This window comes from Dipodomys ordii, unplaced genomic scaffold (genome assembly GCF_000151885.1).
Source record: "Dipodomys ordii isolate 6190 unplaced genomic scaffold, Dord_2.0 Scaffold117, whole genome shotgun sequence".
NCBI classification, from domain to species: domain Eukaryota; kingdom Metazoa; phylum Chordata; class Mammalia; order Rodentia; family Heteromyidae; genus Dipodomys; species Dipodomys ordii.
In genome coordinates this window covers 3,423,911-3,447,167 of record NW_012267333.1, presented here as the reverse complement: position 1 = coordinate 3,447,167, position 23,257 = coordinate 3,423,911, and the positions used below count along the sequence as shown (strand labels likewise).

At 42.7% G+C, this 23,257-nt stretch overlaps 1 protein-coding gene across 8 annotated transcripts in view; it reads left to right on the top strand.

The window, feature by feature from the left end:
- The window catches only part of Ctnnd1 (catenin (cadherin-associated protein), delta 1), a 56,733-nt gene that overhangs the window by 24,507 nt on the left and 8,969 nt on the right, over positions 1 to 23,257 (top strand). For 3 of the 8 annotated variants that reach the window (XM_013029255.1, XM_013029253.1, XM_013029250.1), the window contains exons 2-16: positions 3,592 to 3,712; positions 4,940 to 5,229; positions 7,787 to 7,858; positions 8,850 to 9,002; positions 9,391 to 9,926; positions 14,227 to 14,690; positions 16,394 to 16,577; positions 17,221 to 17,338; positions 17,961 to 18,114; positions 18,494 to 18,511; positions 18,971 to 19,039; positions 21,340 to 21,467; positions 21,567 to 21,717; positions 22,380 to 22,572; positions 22,913 to 23,027. In XM_013029255.1, coding sequence (XP_012884709.1) covers positions 5,035 to 5,229; positions 7,787 to 7,858; positions 8,850 to 9,002; positions 9,391 to 9,926; positions 14,227 to 14,690; positions 16,394 to 16,577; positions 17,221 to 17,338; positions 17,961 to 18,114; positions 18,494 to 18,511; positions 18,971 to 19,039; positions 21,340 to 21,467; positions 21,567 to 21,717; positions 22,380 to 22,572; positions 22,913 to 23,027 — 2,550 coding nt within the window. In that variant the 5' untranslated portion in view covers positions 3,592 to 3,712; positions 4,940 to 5,034. The remainder of the gene's footprint in view (positions 1 to 3,591; positions 3,713 to 4,939; positions 5,230 to 7,786; positions 7,859 to 8,849; positions 9,003 to 9,390; positions 9,927 to 14,226; positions 14,691 to 16,393; positions 16,578 to 17,220; positions 17,339 to 17,960; positions 18,115 to 18,493; positions 18,512 to 18,970; positions 19,040 to 21,339; positions 21,468 to 21,566; positions 21,718 to 22,379; positions 22,573 to 22,912; positions 23,028 to 23,257) is intronic. The other 5 variants (XM_013029251.1, XM_013029256.1, XM_013029257.1 and 2 more) reach the window with 5 other exon arrangements.

Genomic DNA, 23,257 nt, shown 5'->3' with positions numbered 1-23,257 from the left:
TTACCCCTGCACTCTTCAGCTCAAGGCGAGCGCTCTACCACTTGAGCCACAGCACCACTTCTGGTTTTCTAGTGGTTTATTGGAGGTAAGAGTCTCACGGACTTTCCTGCCTGGGCTGGCTTTGAACCTCCATCCTCAGATCTCAGCCTCCTGAGTAGCTAGGATTACAGGCATGAGCCACCTGAGATCTTTATTTATTTTTTTTAGGGAAAGAAAGGGTAATTTATTTGAAAACATGAAGTGGTAAATCTGAAAGGTGTTGGAGCAGACTTATAAGATTTTCCTGACTATCTGCCAAAGTCAGTTAATGGCTTGCAGACTCTGGTCTGTAGTGTAATCTTTTTATGATGTGTATGGTGTGGAGAAGAGACTTCATCAGGTCTCTTGAGTTATGAGACTGTCTACTGTACGTTGTCTGATACTTCATTCTCTTACTCATAGTTTCTTTTTCTTCTCATTTTTTTGTTCCCCCTTATTTATACATATGTAGACATGGATAATTTTTTAACTTTGAGAAAAATGGAGGGGCTAGGAAGGTGGCTCAGTGGTAGAGTGCTTGCCTTGCATGCATGAGGCCCTAGGTTCAATTCTTCGGCACCACATAAGCAGAAAAAGCTGGAAGTAGTGCTGTGGCTCAAGTGGTAGAGCACTAGCCTTGAACTGAAGAGCTGAGGAACAGTGCCCAGAGTTCAGACTCCATGACCAGCAAAAAAAAAAAAAAAAGAAAGAAACCTTTTCTTTCCCTCCTCTCCTATGATGGTTAGGGAAAAATAAAGCTCTTGACCATCTACCTTATTTCGACAAGATAGTTTAGAAAGAGAATGTCACCTTTAGAATGGCATGTATAGAACTGAGCTTAAATTCTAAATTTGCTATTAACTGTGGGACCTTGGTTACTTTTATCTCAATACAGTAATTGCAATACAGTACTTCATTATTGTTTTAAATATAAAGCATTAATATTCCCCCCCCCCATGTTCCCATTTTCCATGGTAATAAACTAGTAAGGTCTCTTCTAGAGACTCAAGATCTTAGTATAACTGATTTGTAATGCTGTGATGACTGCTGGGCATTAGAGAAGCACCTTCTGTCCCAGCAACACTGGGGCTGAAGGTGGGACCTAGGTGGAACATCTTAGTAAACACAGCAGGAGTAGGAAAACCAGCTCATCTACTCTTTCGAACCTAGTTATGTTCTTGATCCAGTTAATTTAATCTACTGCTTCACAAAATACTTTGGATCTGAGACATTACCATGAAGTAATGTAATTGGAAGACTGAAACTAACTCTTGAAACAACTTAATACCTCACAATTGTATAATGTACATTATCTCACCCTATCCTAATAGCAACTCTGTGTTAGATTGAACTGGTATGATTTGTTGTCAGAGGTGAGGCCATGGCAGGAGCTTACTGCCATTGTTGGCTAGTGGCAAGAGCCAGGACTGGGACCAGACCCAGACCTCAGGGTTTCTTCTCTATCAGGCAGAAAAATCTCTGCAAATGTTTAGATTCAGGAATCTAACCTCAGCTGTGCTGTCTTCTCCAAATTAGAACCTTGTGGTCAGCTGTAAAGCCATGAAGATGGGGAAGTACTGCCTTCTCATGTAGAACTCTGCATATTTTCCTCAGTCTTTCTTCCTAATTCTTGTTGTTGAATTAAAGTTGTGGGGGTAAAAAGTGGATCTTTATAGCAGGGTGACAATTCCTATAGCAGAGAGTGTTGTTTTTGTATGCCCCTTGGTAGTACAGTGGTGGTGGTAGTTTAAGCTTTTATGAGCAAAGAAGATTATAGGGTGGAGGCTGCCAGAGTGGTAACCAGTACAGGCCCTTTTCTAACTCAGTAACTGGAAGAATCTCTTAATTTGGGTCCTTTTGGTATGGAAGGTCATTTTATATAGTGGATAAGAGCTATGTACAATTAACTACAAAATGAAGGAATGAGTTGAAAAGGGAGCAGTTGGGTGGAGTTTGAACTCAGGGCCTGAGTCTAAGCAGTGTAAGCTTCTGTTTTTGTTTTCTCAGGGCTAACGCTCGACTACTTGCAGTTTTTTGGTTGTTAATCAGAGATAAGAGTCTCAGGGCATTTCTCTTGATCTTTCTTTCTTTGTTTTTGTCATTTGTGGGGCTTGAACTCTGGGCCTGGGCCTTGTCTTCAGCTCAAGGTGAGCACTCTACCACTTGAGCCACAGTACCACTTCCAGTTTTCTGGTGGTTAATTGAAGATAACAGTCTCACAGACTTTCCTACCCGGGCTGGCTTTGAACCACAATCCTCAGATCTCAGCCTCCTGAGTAGCTAGGATTACAGGCCAGAGCCACCGGCACCTGGCTCTTGATCTTTCTTGATCCTTAGATTCCAGCCTCCTGGGAAACTAGAATTACAGGTATGAGCCACCTGGCAGAGGGAGCAATTTTTTTTTTTTTAAGACTAAGAAAACTTACAAAAGAAATGTCTTGGAGCAACCTGTTGGAAGAAAGCAAGAATAGGAGTTGATAGCAATTGTGGGAGCTTAGAGCTGGTTAGTGGGGGGTGTGTGTGGCACTGGATTTAGGGACAAATCAATTTGGAGTTTATTGGGTACCTCAGGATAGGATACTTTTGCTTGCTAAATGCTGCATACACGCCAAGGCAAAGAGGCCCAAGCTTTTGTGCTTGGTGGGGCTCTGGGGAGCGTGGGAAAGAGAACCTAAGCACAAGGCTCAGCCTAGGCTAGTCCTCACATGTCTTCCCCACCAGGATTATTGCACTGGTTTCTCAATGTCTTTATGGGCATGCTGGGACTAGGTTTTGAGGTTTCTGCCTTAAGGGTGGGAAGGAGGGGGCAGGGCATCTGACAGCAATTCTTTTTTTTTTCCTCTCCAATTTGGTTTTTTGTAAACAGGAGATATTTGGGTGTTTATCCATATTCTAATCCATTATAGTTCTTTGTGGAATTACAAGTGGAGAAACTCAGGCACATTAATAGAACCATGTTTTTATTAAAACTATATCCAAGCCTGGTGCCCATGGCCCATGCCTGCAACCCTAACTTCTAAGGAAGCAGAGTCCTGGAACAACACGATTCAAAACAACAAAGGGCTGGGAATGTGGCTTAGTGGTAGAGTGCTTGCCTAGCATGCGTGAAGCCCTGGGTTCGATTCCTCAGCACCACATAAACAGAAAAGGCCAGAAGTGGTGCTGTGGCTAAGTGGTAGAGCAAGATTCAAAACAAGCCCAGGCGGAAAATTTTGTGACTTCTTCTTTAATAAATAAGCAAAAAGTGGACTGGAGGTGTGGCTCAAGTGGTTGTATCCTAGCCATGAACCATGAAAGCCAAGCAAGAGCTCAGGGTTCTGAGTTCAAGTACTAACAAGAATACACAAATAAGTCAAATAAATAATAAAAGATATACATAAGCTTTCATCCAAAACCCAAATATCTGAACAGAGTAAAGTTTAAAGAGCATTTGTCACAGTAAGCAATTCTAAGTCATATTTTAGATTATTACCTTTCCTTCCTAATACTTCCCCACGCTCCTCTGAGGTGTTTATGCATTCGGTATATTTTATTTTCCTCTCATTCCCATTTTTCCTTCGCATATTTCTGCAGCTCTCTCCTTCCTGCTTCCTCCTTGCTGTGGTGGCTGGGATGCATCTTCCATGATTCTTTTGAATCTAGACTGGGCTGGTCTCTGTGTTAAACCAATCAGTTACGACCCTTCTTTTAACAGGTGTGTATGGAATATATGTTTATTAAGAATAAAAAGAAATCGAAGTGCCTTTTTTTTTCAATAAAAGGATGGGGAGTAGGGGAGAATTATTTCCTAGCTTGCCTTTCAACTGAATATGTTTTGAACTGATCATGAAATTTCCTATGGCTTATAAAAGAGAAAACCCCCAGAGTCTAATAGTATGATCATCATGCCTATTTATTAACCACGGGCTGTTTCTATAAGGACTGGAGGAGCTCTTTGTTTCTGCATAAGTAGCATTTTATTGTATCTTATAGCACTATAAACTGTCTAGATACATGGATACTTTGAGTTGGAACATGTGAAAGGGGAAAGAGTCTTTTTAGAGTTTTCTGCAGGATTATAGAGACATAGAAGTTCCAGCCACTGAGGTGTACAGGTTGGGAACTGAACTACTTTCCATTGTTAGAGTTTGAGCCCAGTTCCCTGTTCCTGAGAGCTAAAGGTCTCTGAAAATACTCATTTTTACACATAGAGTGTTTTGTGATTATATCGCTCTCATGTCTCAGTTAAGACATGCATTTTGCCCTTAGTATTGTAATATATATTACAAGGTAGAAAGACCCCTCTTTATAAATGTATTAAACATGAAAGTCTTAATTTTGTCTTCTACCTTTGATGATAGGCTATTATTATTATTATTAATTATTACCATTTCCATTTCTCAATTGGCCTTTTAGTTTATTAATTTAGTGTATTTTGCCACTTCTGCAGTAGTTTCAGTGTTGAGATTTGGGGAGAGGAAGAGTAATCTGTCTGTATTGCCCCATTATCTCTCAAAGTGGCTTGTCCCTCCCAGGCAGGAAGCCAAGTGCCTGTTTATATCAGGGAGTTACAACTTTGAATAAATGGATGCCCGCAAAATCTTCCAGGAAAAGAGAGCCTAATTTTAATCTCACATCACGACTACAGCCCGTAGTCACACCGTCCCTGGCCTACCCACAGTGTAGGGGCCTTTCCTTCCCACGGATCTGTGCGGTGAGGTGGAGAAGGCGCTGGTGGGCAAAGGCCATCCATCATCCCTGCTTGAGCAGACCCTGGTGGTGGTGGTGGGCTCCCAGCTTGGTGGTGGTGGCTTGCTTTCTGCCCTGCAATAAGAACCACAAGAGGGCGTCTTTGGCTCCGGGATTAATAATTCATCTGTCTCCTCTGACCTGTGATCTTTTCTCTCCTCTCTCCCCTCTCTCTCTCTCACCCTCCCGATAGTGTGAAGTGAGGGGGACCTTCTCCCTCCTTTCTGCTCCCTCTGTGATCCACCTTCCTTTTTACCCTGCCCCGCGGCGGCTCTGCCCCTTACCTTCATGGACGACTCAGAGGTGGAGTCGACCGCCAGCATCTTGGCCTCTGTGAAGGAACAAGAGGCCCAGTTTGAGAAGCTGACCCGGGCGCTGGAGGAGGAACGGCGCCACGTCTCGGCGCAGCTGGAACGCGTCCGGGTCTCACCACAAGATGCCAACCCACTCATGGCCAACGGCACCCTCACCCGCCGGCATCAGGTAACCCCTCTCTCCATCAGACCTGCAGGTAGGACTTTGGCATGGTCACAGAGAGGCTCTGATCCTCGGGAAGCTACCCACCCTCCTCTTGGTGATGAGATGGGTAGACGTGAGAGGCGTGCATTTGACTTCCTGTTTTGCTAGAGTGGGTTCTGGATTGGGTTGCAGTCCTAGTAATGGCAGATAGTGCCGTTTGGAACTATACTCAAGTGACTTCTGTTTTCTCTGATTTTTTTAAAATTTTTTTTTGTATCAAAAGCTTAGTAAATGTCTACTTAGTGGTTGGAGAAGCTGGGGGTTCAGTCTCCTTCAGAGAACAATCTGTTCCCAGAAGGCATTACAGTGTCCATAAATTGTATATTCCTGTTTCTTATTGTCCTTGTGTGCTCTTTTTGTTGGCTGCATAAGTCATGTCTTGGGGGGGGCGATCATTGTTAATTCTGTTGGTTAGCATGGAGAGGGCGTATTATGCTGCTATTTAACCTAAATAACCACAGGAGCCAGTGGTCTATGGTTTGGCCCACTCTGAGAGGTGACTTGGGAGCTTTGGTGTTAGAAATGAGAAGCATCTGCTGTTGCCTACTGTTTATGGAGTCTGACTGCTGTGATGTAATCGGTGTATTTTAAAAAATCAAGTGTGTATGTTTGTGTGTGTATGCATCTGCATGTGTGTGTTAGGCATTGCTTGATAGGCTGCATTTTAAGAGATCTTTCTGATCTCTTATTATTACTACAATACATCTACCTTTACAGATCTTTTTATCGATTACTTAATTGCATAAGAAATTAGTATTTTTTTTTCTGGGGTGATTTGAACTTGGGACATTGCATGTTCTAGACCTAGATTCCAGATCTATCTATCTGTCTGTCTGTCTATATCTTTTTTTTGTGCCAGTCCTGGGGCTGGAATTCAGGGCTTGAGTACTGTCTCTCAGCTTTTGTGTTTAAGGTTAGCTCTCTATTTGAGTCTCAGGTTCTCTTCCAGCTTTTTTTTTTTTTTTTTTTTTTGGTAGTTAAGAGTGCTTTCCTTCCCCGTCTGTGTTTGAACTATGATGCTCAGATCTCAGCCTTTTGAGTAGCTAGGATTACAGGTGTGAGCTATTGGCATCCAACTTTCTGTTTCATTCCTAAAAATAAAAAACAGTTGGGGATGGGACATAGGGCCTGTGCTTTCTAGATAAGTGTTCTTCGACATAGGGCCTATGCATGCTAGATAAGTGTTCTGTCGCTGTTACATTCACAGACCTTTTCTAAAATTTTATTTACTAATTTCTTTGAGGCATGATGTCAATGTGTAGCTCAGATTGGCTTTGAAATTTTCGATTTCCCTGTCTCTGCCTCCTGCATGCTGGGATTACAGGCATTTTGCTGGGTTGCCTATTTAAATTTTAAGATAGAGATGATCCCTCTTACTGAGAAGCTTTGCAGTTGATGAAGAAGACAGAAATCCAACTGGGGATAATCAGGAGTTTGAAAGAGGCTGTGCCTTTGCACCATTCCTGCAAATTAACTCATTAATTAATTAGAGTGGGTCTCAGTCTGTAGTCCAGACTGGTCTGGAACTCATGATCCTCTTGCTTCAAGCCTCTCTCAAGTTCTGGGGCTACAGGGGTGCACTACCATGCAAACCTTTTTATGTTTTATAGTAACTAGAGTAGAGGATTAGGGATGATATAGAGGTAGTGGGGAATTCCAGGATTTAGTTCTTGTTCTTGATTTCTCTTTCAGTCTCTTATTTTAAACTTCTGCTTAGCGATGAAACCACACCCTTCCTTCTTCCTGAAAATAATGTTTAACTTCCTGTCCTTCTAGTATTTACTCTCTATGTAAAGGGGGGTGGGATAGAAAAGAATCTCCCAGGGTGGTTGGATCTCACTGCATTCTGTTCAGAAAGGAACAGAGAAACTTATTTTTATATAGTATGATGTCATTAGGTTAATTCCTACTGCTTAAGACAGAAGAAGCTAAGAATGACATTTTGGAATGTGTTCTTTGGCTTTAATTTGATGATAAAGATGTTGAGACTTTTCTTGAGGGGAATTGTGATATCTCTTTTCTTCAAATATGGAGAGGAAGACTTTTCTCTTTGGATTTTTAAAAATAAAACTGCTTCGAATGGGTGTTTCCCAGTGGTAGCAGAGCACCAAAATTCATGGAACAGTAAAGAACATATTTGGACACTCCACCTTCCCCCAACTTAGTCTTTCCAACTTTTCTTATATTGTTAGGGCTTTCCCAAAAGGAACTTACCTAAGTCTCTGCTATTCATTCAGAAAGTAAGTTTTGAATGCCTGTTACAGCACAGCTCAAGGCATCAGGATACAGCTTTAAACAAAACGAGTAAATGAAGGAGAATCCCCGTGTCCTCATGGATCTTAGGTTCTTATGTCTCAGCCTCATCGAATCCCAGGCTTGATTTCAATATTGAGCAAAGTGCTAAGCCTAAGGGGCACTAAGACTTCAGGCCACAATATTCCATTTGGAAAAAAGATATTTACGTTTGATAGAGCAGAGGAAGGCCACAAAATGAATTGTCTTCTTGTGGACTGTGTTTCAGAACGGCCGGTTTGTGGGCGATGCTGACCTTGAGAGACAGAAATTTGCAGATTTGAAACTCAACGGACCCCAGGTAATTCTTTTGGGTCAAGCAAGGCCTGAGTTGCTTCACTCTTACCTTTTTACTTTCCCAGCCTTTAACACATATTTGTGTCTTACAAAGTACCTGGCACATTATAAACATCTGTTATTTAGAAAAGCAAAAAGATTAGATATGTCTTTGTGTGTGTGTGTGCACATGTGTGTGTGCATGTGCGTGTGTTTGTGTGTGTGCATGTGTGTGTTTGTGTGTGCACCATATACAGGTACTGAGGCTTGAACTCAGAATCTGTGTTTTCACTCAATTTTTTTGTTTTTTTTTTGACCTGGGATGGACTCTACTACTAGAGCTATACCTCTATTTTCTGATTTTATTTTATTGTTTTCTTTTAGCAGTTTAATTGGAGATACAGTCTCTCAAATTTGTTTCTCCAAGCTGGCTTCCAGCTCGAAGTTTTCAGATCTCAGCCTCTTGAGTAGCTAGGATTATAGGTGTGAGCCTATCTTTTGTATTGAAATACATTTTAATGAACATTGGTGGTCTTCAAGTATTTTTTTTGCTGGGGACATGTTTCTACTTGGCAGAAAACTACCCAAAATCTAGCTGAATAATATCTGTAAGATAACATAGAATCAGTCAGAAAATAACTGTTTTGGGGACTATTATGGTTTACCTTAAAATACCTTTACAGGTAAGCTGCTCATCCTTTTGTTTTCTTTCTTTCTTTTTTTTTTCCTCAGTCTTTGGGGTTTGAATTCAGATCCTTACACTTCTTATGCAATGCTCTACCACTTGAGCCAGGTTCCCAGTATAAGTTGCCTTTTTGAAGGATCACTCAGATGACCCTCTGGTGACCAGAACTTGGTAGTTAAATGTGCTCTCTCTGCCAGTGTAGCTAGAGTAACTTCTACTATACAAGTTTAAAATATGATAGCATCAAAATGTGTGACGTGCTGCTCTCTCCAGGGGCACTTGGTGCTTCTAATTAGGATGGATTATTGATACAGTCTTGTTTCTTTTGTAGGATCACAGTCACCTTCTGTATAGCACCATCCCCAGGATGCAGGAGCCAGGGCAGATCGTGGAGACCTACACGGAGGAAGACCCCGAGGGAGCCATGTCTGTTGTCTCTGTGGAAACCTCAGATGATGGGACCACTCGTCGCACGGAGACCACTGTAAGCTGAGATTGCGTGAGGTTTTTGCAGTACCAGAAGAGGCCCTCCTATGGTCTCTATTAAGGGAAAGGTTAAGCACTTGGTTAGGGGTTAGGTGGGTGAAGGGTGACTGAGCTGTACAAATGCCGTAATCTCTGGCCAAGCAGAAAAAATAAAAAGAGATCCAGGAAAATGCAATGGAATGAGGAAGACAGCGGGTATATTTAGCTGCGGCGTAACTTCCTTTAGAGGCACAGTTGCCGCCAGGGCAGTTTTCCTGCTGGCGACTCCTAAAGGATAGAAAAGAAAGGTTGATAATAGAAAAGAATCCATTTCTAGCTAAAGATACCAAGGGAAGAGTGTCTTTTCTTAGTGTGGCCGGTTTTCTTTTTCCCATTCTTAAATAAAGGTCAAGAAAGTAGTGAAGACTGTGACAACTCGGACAGTCCAGCCAGTCCCTATGGGACCAGATGGGCTGCCTCTGGATCCCTCAGCAGTTTCGAACAACTACATCCAGACTTTGGGTCGTGACTTCCGCAAGAATGGCAATGGGGGACCTGGTCCCTATGTGGGCCAAGCAGGCACTGCTACCCTCCCTAGGAACTTCCACTACCCTCCTGACGGATACAGCCGCCACTATGAAGATGGTTATCCGGGCGGCAGTGACAACTATGGCAGTCTGTCCCGGGTGACCCGCATTGAAGAGCGGTATAGGCCCAGCATGGAGGGCTACCGGGCCCCCAGTAGACAGGACGTCTATGGGCCCCAGCCCCAGGTTCGGGTAGGTGGGAGCAGCGTGGATCTGCATCGCTTTCATCCAGAGCCTTACGGGCTAGAGGATGACCAGCGTAGCATGGCCTATGATGACCTGGATTATGGCATGATGTCTGATTATGGCACTGCCCGTCGGACCGGGACACCCTCTGACCCTCGTCGACGCCTCAGGTAGGCAAGAATAGGGGAAGGGAAGTCCTTTCCAATACAGGAGAAAGAGAGTAGCTTTTCTTTCTTTCTCAGATCTCAGGATCACTGCTTTCATTTTCCTTTTATGGAACCATCTATTCCCTGTCCCCCTCTGCTTTTCCCTTTTCTGACTTGCTAAATTGTCTTTTTAAAAAAAATACTGAGCCGAGTGTTGGTGGCTCACGCCTGTAATCCTAGCTACTCAGGAGGCTGAGATCTGAGGATCGCGGTTCAAAGCCAGCCCAGACGTGAGACTCTGTATCTCTAATAAACCACCAGAAAACCAGAAGTGTCACTGTGGCTCAAGTGGTAGAGCGCTCGCCTTGAGCTGAAATGTTGAGGGACAGCGCCCAAGCCCAGGTTCCAGCCCCATGACTGACCAAAAAAAAAAAAAATTATGGAAGTCATATTTTAATTGTAGGAAGTGACTTGTGATGGTCCTTGGTCTATATCCTAGAGAGTGGACTTTGCTTGTATTCCATGGTTTCTGTGGTCTCTGGCTAAGAGGCCTCCTTTTGGGGGTAGAAGCTGCAAAAGGAGGCATTTGGTGCCTCTGAATACTTGTTGCTGGGAATTTCTTTAGCTTCTAGTTTCTCATAGGAACACAGTTGAGATTATTAGGCTTTCAGAGCCAGAAAGGATAGTTTAGGGAATTTTTTTTGGTTTGGTTGTGGGGCCTGAACTCTGGGCCTGGGCACTGTCCCTCAGCTCTTCAGCTCAAGGCTAGTGTCTACCACTTGAGTCACAGCGCCACTTACTGCTTTTTTTTCTTTTTGCTTATGTGGTGCTGAGGAATCGAACCCAGGGCCTCAGGCATGCAAGGCAAGCGCTCTACCACTGAGCCAACTTCCCAACCCCAAAGGGAATATTTTAAGAACCATTTTTGTGGTGGTCCTAAATCTCAGTGGTAAAACAACAAAAATACCCTAAACCTCACAAAGCCCTTATACTTTGTGTCTTACATTTGGTTACAAAGGGTATATATCGAAGGGTATACATTAGCAACACTCCCAAAAGGTCTGCCTCTTCTGACTTTACTTGTCCCTGGGGATTCTTTGATGATGAAAAAAGAAATGATTGGATGCGTGTGTGCATGCATACGTGTGTGTGTGTGTGTGTGTGTGCACACGCGTGCACACACATGCTCATGCATGCACGCTCGCTTGTGCTTATCCTGGGGCTTGAATTTAGGGTTTGGGCACTGTCTCTGAGCTTTCTGAGCTTTTTTTGTTGTTGTTGTTAGCTCTCCCACTTGAGCCACAGTTCCACTTCTGGCTTATTGGTGGTTAATTGGAGATACAAGTTTCTTGGGCCTTCCATGCCCTGCCTGGCTTCAATTTTTGGTCCTCATATCTCAGTCTCCTGAGTTAGCTTAGGCTGAGTAGTTGGAATTTAGACTAGTGTGGTGGTTTTCTTGGTTGCCTTGAGAAGATGCTTTAGAATGGGATCAGCAAGCATTTTCCAAAGTTATTTAGGCCTTGTTGGCTACATGTTATCATCTTTGTCATGTTATTCTATTTTTTAAACATGAAAATGATTCTTTTGACATTGTCAGCAAAGGCCCATGGCTAGCTACACATTCTGATTTAGAACAAATCAGAGTCAGTGTTTCGCTGTCAAAGTGAGATGATAGTAAGAAACTAGGGATATTTATGGTTGTCTTGATGGTGGGGGATTTCTCCTGTGAGGTTATGACCTCCTTTATGAATTCCGTAGTATTGGCTAATAGTGAACTGAACTGGGCTGGGGTAGAGGCCCCATTGCCTCAGCCTGAGTCAGATGTCTCGGTTAGCTAATCCAGCTCCCAGGTGACTCACCTTTTATTCCTGGAGGGGCAGCCTGTAGCAGTAGTAGATAACTGCTATCTTTGAAGCAGTGTTTTGGATGATGGCTCACTCTTCTGCAAGTCTGCTTTTCTGACTTCCTCATTAGAAAAGAGTTATTGAACTCAGTGGGTGTGGATGGCCAGACCATTCTCTCTCTGCTGTCACTATCTGGGTGGACGTTGTGAGGGTTTGAGGCCCTGTACTTGGGTTTGTTCCAGGGTGGCACTGGACTTGGAAACCTGCTCAACTAGCAAGAACATTTGCTACTTCCTGGAGAGTAATACAAGGTCAAACTTTAAATAGTGAAGCAGTGGTTTATACAAAGCACTGAAAGAAACCTGAGTTCTAGCTGTCTCTGTACTAGCTACATAGCCTCAAGCAAGTCAAAGAAAGACTTTGATCTTCTGTCTATAAGAGAAGAAAATGCAAGATAGATTTCCTAGAGTGGCTGAAATCCAGTTATGGTAATTGTTTTGTGATTGCTTACCTTTTTTTTTTTGGTCTATTGTGAGGCTTGAACTCAGGGCCTGGTCGCTGTCCTTGAGCTATTTTGTTCAAGCTAAGCACTCTACCACTTTGAGCCACAGCTCTACTACTTCTGGTTTTTGAGTGGTTAATTGGAGATAAGTCTCACAGACTCCTGCCCATGCTGGCTTTGAATGGTGATCCTCAGATCTCAGCCTACTACAGTAGCTACGATTACAGGCATGAGCACCAGCGTTGCTTATAATTGCTTATCTTAAAATAACAAAGTGTGCTCAATACAGAAACCTCAAAGTACTTAAAGTACCACTGTTAACATTTTGGTGCATATCCTTTGAGTACTTTTTTACACCCTATCTCTTTCCCCTAGTAAAATGAACATCTTGTTCTCTTAAGTGTTAGCTGTATAACCTGTTCATTTTGTTCAATTATATAGTTTTTTTTTTTTTTTGGTCGGTCCTGGGCCTGAACTCTCGGCCTGGGTGCTGTCCCTCAGCTCTTCAGCTCAAGGCTAGCGCTCTACCACTTGAGCCACAGTGCCACTCCGGCTTTTTTCTTTTTGCTTATGTGGTGCTGAGGAATTGAACCCAGGGCCTCAGGCATGCAGGGCAAGCACTCTACCACTGAGCTACCTTCCCAGCCCTATAGTTTTTTTTTTTTTTAACTAAGTGATTTGTCCCACTGAATACCTATTGAGTGGTCCACATAAGGCAGATTTTCTATTCAGCTTCACCTTAAGGGTTTAGTGACAGTGGGAGTGGTTTCATGGAACAAACAATGGTCTTATTTGGAGAGTTCCACACAATAGACTTTCCTCTCTTGGAGCCATAGGGTGAGATGAGCTCACAGATAATGGGTTGCTTCCTTCCTGGTGTTATGAATGAATAACACAGACTCCCCCTCTAGTGGATGTTGGTAGTACTGGAAAAAGTTAAAAAAAAAAATCCCCCATTTGACTTTTCTTTCAATTGCTTTATCTTTGTTCCTAGTGGCTAGGCACTCAAAATGTTATGTTGGAACTCATTCTCAAACATGCCTGCTGAGTTTAGACCAAACCAGACCAAAACAGGCAAAACTCCATCTCAGCCAATAAGCTAGGTATAGCTGTGAATGTCTATGATTCCAGCTATGAAGAAGGCTGTAGGAAGGAGGATTATAATCTGGGGTCAGCCCTGAGCAAAAATTGGAGAGTCCTACCTGAAAAATAATTAAGCTAGAGAAGGCTGGGGGCGAGGGGATGTGCCTCTTGGGTGCAAGCATGAAACCCCGAGTTCAATCCCAATACCATTAGAGTGGGGCAAGGGAATCCTTTCCTTTTAGTTGTTTTACTTTTTGAGACCGGGCCATATAGCTCAGGTGGGCTGTTACCTTGATAGAATCTGTTTTAGTATTTTCAAGGGTGGGATTATAGGCATGTACCACCACACCCTACTCAGTTCCTCTTATATAATTCCAAAATAGGGTAAGGAGAAGCTGAGGTAATGAAATATGTTTAAGGGTCTTTCTTATTCCACCAGCTGTTTCCCTGCGTGTAAACACCTCATTCATTTCCTGTTTAGCTAAGGGCTTATAAGAATTGTTCCCAGGCTTTGTTTGCTGACTTCTGGGACACCGAGTCAGTTGCCTTGGTTAAGCTCTGCTGTCTGAAGGTTTATTTTACTCTCTGTCTAGAGAAGTTAATAGTAGTCAAGTGTCATTCAAATAAGTGCTAAGGAATCAGAATTTGGTTCGCTCTTTGGCATTAACTTCTCTGGATGCCTGTTACTTTGTGACCAAGCAAACTTCACAGGAAAAACAAAGGGTTAAACCTAATTGCAGTTGTCTTTAAAATGATTTAAATTGCCCAGTGTACGATGCATTCAGAGGAGAGATAAGGATCTGTGTACTAGAGCTGAGAAGATGAAGGAATAAATGACTGGATACAAGAAGCTTGATTTAACTGCTCGGTTCTTGATTCTTCCAAAACTTTGCAGGAGCTATGAAGATATGATTGGCGAAGAGGTGCCATCGGACCAGTACTATTGGGCCCCTCTGGCCCAACACGAACGGGGAAGTTTAGCAAGCTTAGATAGCCTGCGCAAGGGAGGACCTCCCCCTCCAAACTGGAGACAGCCTGAGCTTCCAGAGGTGATCGCCATGCTGGGGTTCCGGCTGGATGCTGTCAAGTCCAACGCGGCTGCCTACCTGCAGCACTTATGCTATCGCAATGATAAGGTGAAGACTGACGTGCGGAAGCTTAAGGGGATCCCCGTACTGGTGGGATTGTTAGACCACCCCAAAAAGGAAGTGCACCTTGGAGCCTGCGGAGCTCTCAAGAATATCTCTTTTGGACGTGACCAAGATAACAAGATTGCCATAAAAAACTGTGATGGTGTTCCTGCCCTGGTGCGATTGCTTAGAAAGGCTCGTGATATGGACCTTACTGAAGTCATTACTGGTGAGTTCTGGGCCAGAGGCAGTTGCTGGACTAGACTCCCTGTTATCCCCTAGAGAAGTGGAGAGCCCCTTTGGGGTTTCCGGACTTTAACTTTTTTGTTTGTTTGTTTGTTTTGCCAGTCATGGGGCTTGAATTCTGGGCCTGGGCACTGTCTCTGAGCTTCTTTTGCTCAGGGCTAGCCACAGCACCACTTCTGGATTTTTCAGTATCTGTGGTACTGAGGAATCGAACCCAGGGCTTCATGCATGCTAGTCAAGCACCGTACCACTAAGTCACCTTCCTAGCCCCCCAGACTAAACTGGTGACCTGTGCGTTAAAGCCATCTCATAGGTTTGTTTGGATAATACAAGGCTTTTGAAATTTTAAAGTGTTGTTTGCTAATGTTTAAAATTAAGAAGATATTAATTGCCTACAATTCTAGATTATTTGGCTTCCATTAAAAATGTGGAAGAGCTGGTAAAGACGATTTGTTTTTCTCTGTCAGTGTTTGGTCTGAGCTGATTTGGGGGCCAAACCTGTATTCCCCAGTTTGTAGTAACTGTCAGTACGTTCTGTTATTTCCAACTAACTGCAGTCATAAATAAAGAAAGTTGTTTCCCCAACATGAAAGCTGTCAATACTTGTAGTCTTGTGATTCTTTTTAAATGTCGACCTGTCCCAACTCAACTGCCTGGCCCTCTAGACATTTGAGTTTGTAGTCCTTGCTTTGTTTACAATGATAGCTTTCCAGGTTGTTATCCACTAGTATGAATTGAACACAATTCTTTTTGAACTCTGGGCCTGGGCACTGTCCCTCAACTCTTCAGCTCAAGGCTAGCACTCTATACCACTTGAGCCACAGTGCCACTTCTGGTTTTCTGGTGGTTTATTGGAGATAAGAGTCTCATGGACTTTTCTGCCCAGACTGGCTTTGAACTGCGATCCTCAGATGTCAGCTTCCCGAGTAGCTAGGATTACAGGCGTGAGCTACTTATTGGCGCCGGCCCGAGTTGAACATAATTCTATGTGTCACAGTCACCATTCCAAGACAGAAAGGAAGCAATAGATGATTGCTTCTTAATTGGAAGAGATTTCTATCCCCTCCCCCTTTTTACTGATCATAATTTGGGTTAGGGGAAGAAAGTACTGTTATCTAGTGAGTAAATGTCCAGGAATAGACAGGACAGCTTTCCACACCAAAGCATTATGTGGCCCAAAGTGACCATAGTACTAATATGGAGAAAGTGGTATAGATGGGTCAGTGAGCATTGCTTATAATGTGTATTGGTTTTTATAAAAGTTTTGTATTTTTTTTTTTTGGTCGATCATGGGGCTTGAACTCTGGGCTTGGGCCTTGTCTCTGCGCTCTTCAGCTCAAGGTGAGCGCTCTACTGCTTGAGCCACAGCGCCACTTCCGGTTTGCTAGTGGTTTATTGGAGATGAGAGTCTCATGGACTTTCCTGGCCGGGCTGGCTTTGAACTGCAATCCTCAGATCTCAGCCTCCTGAGTAGCTAGGATTATAGGCATGAGCCACTGGCGCCCAGCTAAGTTTCTTATTGAGCTGTGACAAAAAATATATTTTACCGTGTGTCATCAACAAAACTTAAATAATACCACATGGTGTTTAGTCCTGAGAAATGATAGAGTCAGATGCTCTCTTTGACGTTCTTCAAACATACTATCTTGGTTATCGGAGAGCTAGCTGATTAATTGTCTCTGCCAGGAACCCTGTGGAATCTCTCATCCCATGACTCAATCAAAATGGAGATTGTGGACCATGCACTGCACGCCTTGACTGATGAAGTGATCATTCCACATTCTGGTTGGGAAAGGGAACCTAATGAAGATTGCAAGCCACGCCATATTGAGTGGGAATCTGTACTCACCAACACAGCTGGCTGCCTTAGGTAAATGAAGGGGCTTTGGGAATACAAAGATTGATATTTTGAGGACTAATAAAAGTTGTTTTTGTTTTTAAAGAAAATTAAGTCAGGTGCCAGTGGCTCATGCTGTATTCCTAGCTACTCAAGAGGCTGAGATGTGATCATGGTTTGAAGCTAGACCAGGCAGACAAAGGGCATGAGACTATTATCTCCAGTGAGCCACCAAAAAGCCAGAAGTGGAGCTGTGCCTCAAGTGATGAGTGCCAGTCCTGAGTGAAAAATAAACTAAGGGACATTGAGTGCCCAGGCCCTGAGTTCAAACCCAATGCCAGTGCATACACAAAGAAGTACAAAACACAAACATTCTTCTTCTTCTTGGGTTTGAGTTTAAAACTCATGGCATTGTATATACTTGGCAAGTACTCTTCCACTGAGTTACATCTCAGGCTTGGTGTCCATTACTAAACAGGATTCATACGTTTCACCCATTCACAGGGTTATACAAGTTCAGAAGACAGTCAACTTTCTCTCTAATGTCTTGCTTCTAATAATAGGTACTCATTAGAGTGTATACAAAAGGTATTGAGGAGACTTGTTGATGCTGAAGGTTATTTAAGAGAGCTTTTCTGGTTTCAGTCTTCTTAAGCACCTCTTGGTTTCCCCTCAGGAATGTAAGCTCAGAGAGGAGTGAAGCTCGCCGGAAACTTCGGGAATGTGATGGTTTAGTTGATGCTCTCATTTTCATTGTGCAAGCTGAGATTGGGCAGAAGGATTCAGACAGCAAGGTAGGTTAATGAGCCAGTGAATTCCACTCACTATATCTCCAAGGTACCTGTAGTAAAGACATACCACCTCAGGCTATTAAATTATATAAAATAGTTATTCTAGCCCTTTCTCCCTAAAGGGAATATTCAGCTTAGAAGGAAATAGTTTTCAGTAGAATTTCTTTTACATGTGTGTATTAAAAGTGCTTAGAAGAACTTCCAAGATTTTACATTTTCAAAGTAGGAAAAACAGTGATCTGAGTTTGGGGTCATACATCAGATAGTGGCAAAAGCCATTAAATCCACAATTATGCCTATAATCCTAGGCTCCGGAGGCTGAGATCTGAGGATTATGGTATGAAGCCATCCTGGGCAGGGAAGTTGGTGAGATTCATATCCAATGAACTACCAAAAGGCTGGAAGTGGAGCTATAGCTCAAGTCTTGGTAGAGCGCTAGAGTGTTATCCTTCTAGCTAAGAGTCAGCATCCAGTCCCTGAGTTCTAGCCCCAGAACTCTCATGCATGCATATGTACACACACACACACACGCACACGCACATGCACGTGCTCACGCACGCACGCACATGCATGCACACATGCACGCACTATCTTCTGATTCATCCTTTTCTCTTGGGTCCCTAAGCTTGTGGAGAACTGTGTTTGTCTCCTTCGGAATTTATCCTATCAAGTTCATCGGGAGATCCCACAGGCAGAGCGTTACCAAGAAGCCCCTCCCAGTGTTGCCAACAATACTGGGCCACATGCTGCCAGTTGCTTTGGGACCAAGAAGGGTAAAGGTGAGTCTTAGTTCCTCGCTTCTTGCTCTTTAATGTGGGACAGGGGAAGGAAGGAACTTAGTTTTAGGAACTTGCACATAGTCTGGGATTTTGCCTGCTCTTAACTGTCTTTTGCTCTGCTTCTGTTTCCTTTGTGTTTTATGTCTCAATCAAGGTGGTGGTGGTGGTGGTGGTGGTGGTAGTGGTGGTAGTAGAAGATCAGTATCGGTGACTATTACAATAAAGGCAACTAATCTGGGGCCTTCTCCATTCCTCCTTTGTGTTTCCTCTGTTTTCATGCTTCTTTTCTGTGCTTTCCTGCTTACTTGCCTGAGATCCTGTTGACATCTTTCTCTTCCTTCATTTGTCTCCTCTGCTTTCCTTGGTGATGCACTGGAAGATGAGTGGTTCTCCAGAGGTGAGTGGAATCTTTTAAGGCACCTGTCTGCTAATTTGCATGTTTTGGTTTTAGCTTACGTAGTATCTCCTTGCTTAACCCTTCTCTGTGAATGCATGTAGGAAAATTCAGTTGAGGCCAACACCTTCCCCCCTACCTCCAAATTTGATTTCTTCTGAGCTCATGGCTAATGGCATGCTATTTCTGAGCAGCAATGTTTATTCTCAGAACTCAGTTCCATAGCCACAAGACTGGTCACCCTTGTGCCTGTCTGCTGCTTGTTTTCTGTCCTTTGTCTCTGCATAGCCCCCTGCTAGGTCAAGTGTGGGAGGACCTCCTCTTCTTTTGGCCTTTTTGATACATCTTTGATCCAAAGATCCTGACTGAAGAATGCAGGAAAAAAATGTGTTATGGAATATTCTTTCTTAAATTCTTTATCCCTATTCTCCTTGCCTTCCCCCACCCTCCCTGCTTCTATAGGGAAGAAGCCCACAGAGGATCCAGCAAATGATACAGTGGATTTTCCAAAAAGAACTAGTCCTGCTCGAGGTAGGTTCTCCCCCTCCCCCCTTAGTCTCCCAGGGTCTTAAAAACATACAGATATGGTATCTGGGCATGGTAACAGCTGACTTTGTACAATATGTTTTGTTTTTTGTTAGTCTTGGGGCCTGAACTCTGGGCCTGGGCGCAGTTCTTCAACTCAAGGCACTTGAGCCACAGTGCCTCTTCCAGCTTTTTCTGCTTAGATAGTACTGAGGAATTGAACCCAGAGCCTCATGCATGTGAGGCAAGCAGTCTACCACTGAGCTACCTTCCCAACCCTGTTTTTTTTTTTTCTTTTTAACTTATGGTGAAAGAGACAGTGAAGGTATTGGAAAATTTTATAGTTTACACCAGTGACCTCTGAAGGACTGCTTGTTTAGGCAGCATTTCAGGTTACTTGAGGATAGAGAAAGGTCTCAATGGTAGTCTAGAGCAGGAAACTTAGCTACCTTGTTACTGGACTTTTCGGGGGCTCATAAACCTTAATATTAAAAGAAGTTTCCATCATAGTTAGGATCTTTGGAATCACTGTTTTGATCAACATGAAGCTCATAGTTGTCCCTGGCTATTAAAAAATGTAAATATTGCTAAACCTATGATGATCTCTTATTTTGTAACAGTAATGGTAGGGAGAATTAATTGGGTTAAATTATAAGTAATTCATTTGAGAGAAGGAATTTTTTTAACCTTGAGTGCAGTGAATGAGATGAATGAATCTCTAGAGTGCTTATGGTAGAACCAAGGCCAAAATAAGCTGGGGGGAGGGGGGGCAGGTGAAGAAGAAGGAGAGAGATGAGCTGAACCTGATGAGCTGATATATGCTCCATTTTGCTTTTACTATGGATCAAGTCCTTTTTTTTCCTTCTGGTACTGGGGTTTGAACTTAGAGCCTTACACTTGTAAGGTAAGCATTCTACCACTCTAAAGCAACACGTTAGCCCTACCATGGCCTAATTATTATGAAGGCAAGGACTCACCCATATGTGATGATGCATACCTCAGGACTCAGAGTCTTAGGCAGGAAACTCATGAGCTTAAGGCTTGCATGGTTACATGGCCAGACTCTTTCTCAAGAAAAACCCAAATCTTGGGAGGTAGGGTTGTGCTTCAAAGCTAACCTGAACAAAAAAGTTAACGAGACCCTATATTAAAAAACAAGGGGTAGGGGCTGGGAATGTGGCTCAGTGGTAAAATTCTTGCTTTGCATGCATGAGGCCCTGGGGTCAATTCCTCAGCACCACATAAACAGAAAAAGCTGGAAGTGGTGCTGTGGCTCAAGTGGTAGAGTGCTTTCCTTGAGCTGAAGAGCTGAGGGATAGTGTTCAGGCCCAGAGTTCAGACACCATGACTGGAAAAAAAAAAAAAAGCCAATAAAACCAAGGTGTGCCATATAACCATATAAAATGATGCTAAGCAGAATGAATTCCAAGATAGGGATGCAAGAGGTTTTTTAATTTGTTGCTATTTTCTTTTTAAATATACTGTGATTTTTTTGTTTCTTTTGTATTTTCTTCCCCCATGGTATAACACCTGTTTTCACTGTATGTGATTCCAGTGCCCTGCATCTTATATATACATTTTTCTAATTTGGGGATTGGAAGGGAAATAACAAAATGCTGAAACAAGGATACAGGTTGACCCATTGTAACAATGAGATATACAAAACACTATGTTGAAAACTTTACAACTTGGGGGTAGGGGAGGAGGGAGGATTTGGGGGAGGGAAGGAATGGTAGGGGAAAAACAAAGAGATAGCAACAATGCTCTATAGGAAATGTACTCACTACCTTGCTCATGTAACTGTAACCCCTCTGTACAGTATCTTTACAATAGGAAAATAAAAAAATGCTTTATAAACATTCAGAAAAAACCCAACAAGGTATACTTACGAAACTAACCCCTCTGTACATCACCTTTATAATAACAATAGAAAAAAACAACAACAAGGTGTGTGGTGGCATGCACCTGTAATTGCAGGAACTTGAAGGCAGAGAGAGAAGAGAATCACAGTCTGAGGTGAGACCAATGCGGGCAAAAGTGTGAGCCCTCTTGATCTAAAAAAAGATAAAAGCTAAAAGGGTTGGAGTGGTTGGCTAGTAAACTTGAGTTTGAATCTCTGAGTTTAAACCCAGTACCACAAAATGAATAAATGAATGAAAGAATGAGGTATAGAATCAAGGCCCTGAGTTTGTTTTTAGGAGCGTAAATCCCCTCACCCGTAGTGATAAGACTGGACTCTAAACAGCCAAAGTCTTGTTTGTCGTAGTGATTGGCATCTTCTGCCCTCCGGGCTCTTTCTCGTACAGGATATGAGCTTTTATTTCAGCCGGAGGTGGTTCGGATATACATCTCACTCCTTAAGGAGAGCAAGACTCCTGCTATCCTTGAAGCTTCTGCTGGAGCCATCCAGAATTTGTGTGCTGGGCGCTGGACAGTGAGTATTCATTAGAAAATGGATTTGCAAGTAGGACAACTTAGGTCACTAGTTTGCTGCCATTGGTAATTTGTTCTGCTACTTCCATATGCTACTTAGTATGGTCGATACATCCGCTCTGCTCTGCGTCAAGAGAAGGCGCTCTCTGCCATAGCTGACCTCCTGACCAATGAACATGAGCGAGTAGTGAAAGCTGCATCTGGAGCATTGAGAAATCTGGCCGTGGATGCTCGCAACAAAGAGCTAATCGGTAAGGAGCTGAATGCCAGCGAGTGGTTAGCATTGTGCGTAATTGAGTAGGTGCTTATTGGCAGTTTCCTTACTAAAATCACAGAAGGGAAGGCTGGGGCTATAGCCCTACAGTTAGTATGTCTGCACATTGCTGAGAGTTCATCTTTTAATGGTTCTTAGAAATGGTTCTTATGCTCTTAAACAAAAAAGACTCTTCCTTATTAAGTACCTACATTGTTACTAGTTATTGTTAAGCCTTTCTCTGTGTCTTTATCTTCTCCTCACCATTTTACCAAAGTCCTTTTTTTTCTCTTAATATGATAAGGAAACTGTGGATCACAAAAGTGATCTGCCCAGATCACTAGTTAATGGCAGAGCCCAATTTGTTAATTCTTTAAGTTTATAATGACCACTGAATTGAATTTCTACAGTATTTAATAGTTCTCATTAGAGTACCAGAGAAGACTGGGTAGCACATTTGATGTGTTCAGTATTCATACTGTGAATGTGATTGAAGAAGGGGGGAGAAATGAAGGACCAGACAGTACTGCATGTCTGTTTCCTGTCCTTTGATATGATAATCCTATAGCATAATGAATTGGATTCATATGGACAGTGTTTTAACTTCATTTGAACAGTATATGCCATATAATGACCTGACTTTGTCTTTAACTGCTATAGGTAAACATGCTATTCCTAACTTGGTAAAGAATCTGCCAGGAGGACAGCAGAACTCCTCCTGGAATTTCTCTGAGGATACTGTGGTCTCTATTTTGAATACCATCAATGAAGTCATTGCTGAGAACTTGGAGGCTGCCAAAAAGCTTCGAGAGACACAGGGTATTGAGAAGCTGGTATTGATCAACAAGTCAGGGTGAGTCTTACATTACAACATTCATAGCTGGAGGAATTTGACTATGATATGGGGTTTGCTTTTCTGCCTCCTGAGAGTATTTCCCCTTATTACCCTTTGCCTGTGAAATATGAAGTTATTGCTTCTTTATTTTCGGTCAAAATACTGATATATAAATTGGTAATAGATTCTTCAAACAAGATTATTTTAGTATTTGGGGCAGAATACAGGATTTGGTAAAAGACTGATTTTTTTTTACCCTTTTTGGTACTTATATTCATATGTTGTTAGAGGGTACAGGTGCTAAGTTCTATTCCTTCTCACATATCCAAATTTCATGAGATGTTACTTTCTTCAAAAGGAATCGCTCAGAAAAAGAGGTTCGAGCAGCAGCACTTGTATTACAGACAATCTGGGGGTATAAGGAACTGCGGAAGCCACTGGAAAAAGAAGGATGGAAGAAATCAGATTTTCAGGTATAATTCTGAAAGCCAAGACTCCCACCCCCCTTCAGTTGTAGTTAATACTTCTGTATTCTTTAGTTTCTTCTATTTCACCATCCCCCTAAATCTGCTTTTGACCCAAGTCTTCCAATTAGTGAGAGATTGCTGCACTGAAATAGCTCTAGTCTTCCATGTCATAACTTGCAGTGAGTACTGATGGTAATGAATGATGACTCCTGTGACTTTCTTTTTTTTTTTTTGGG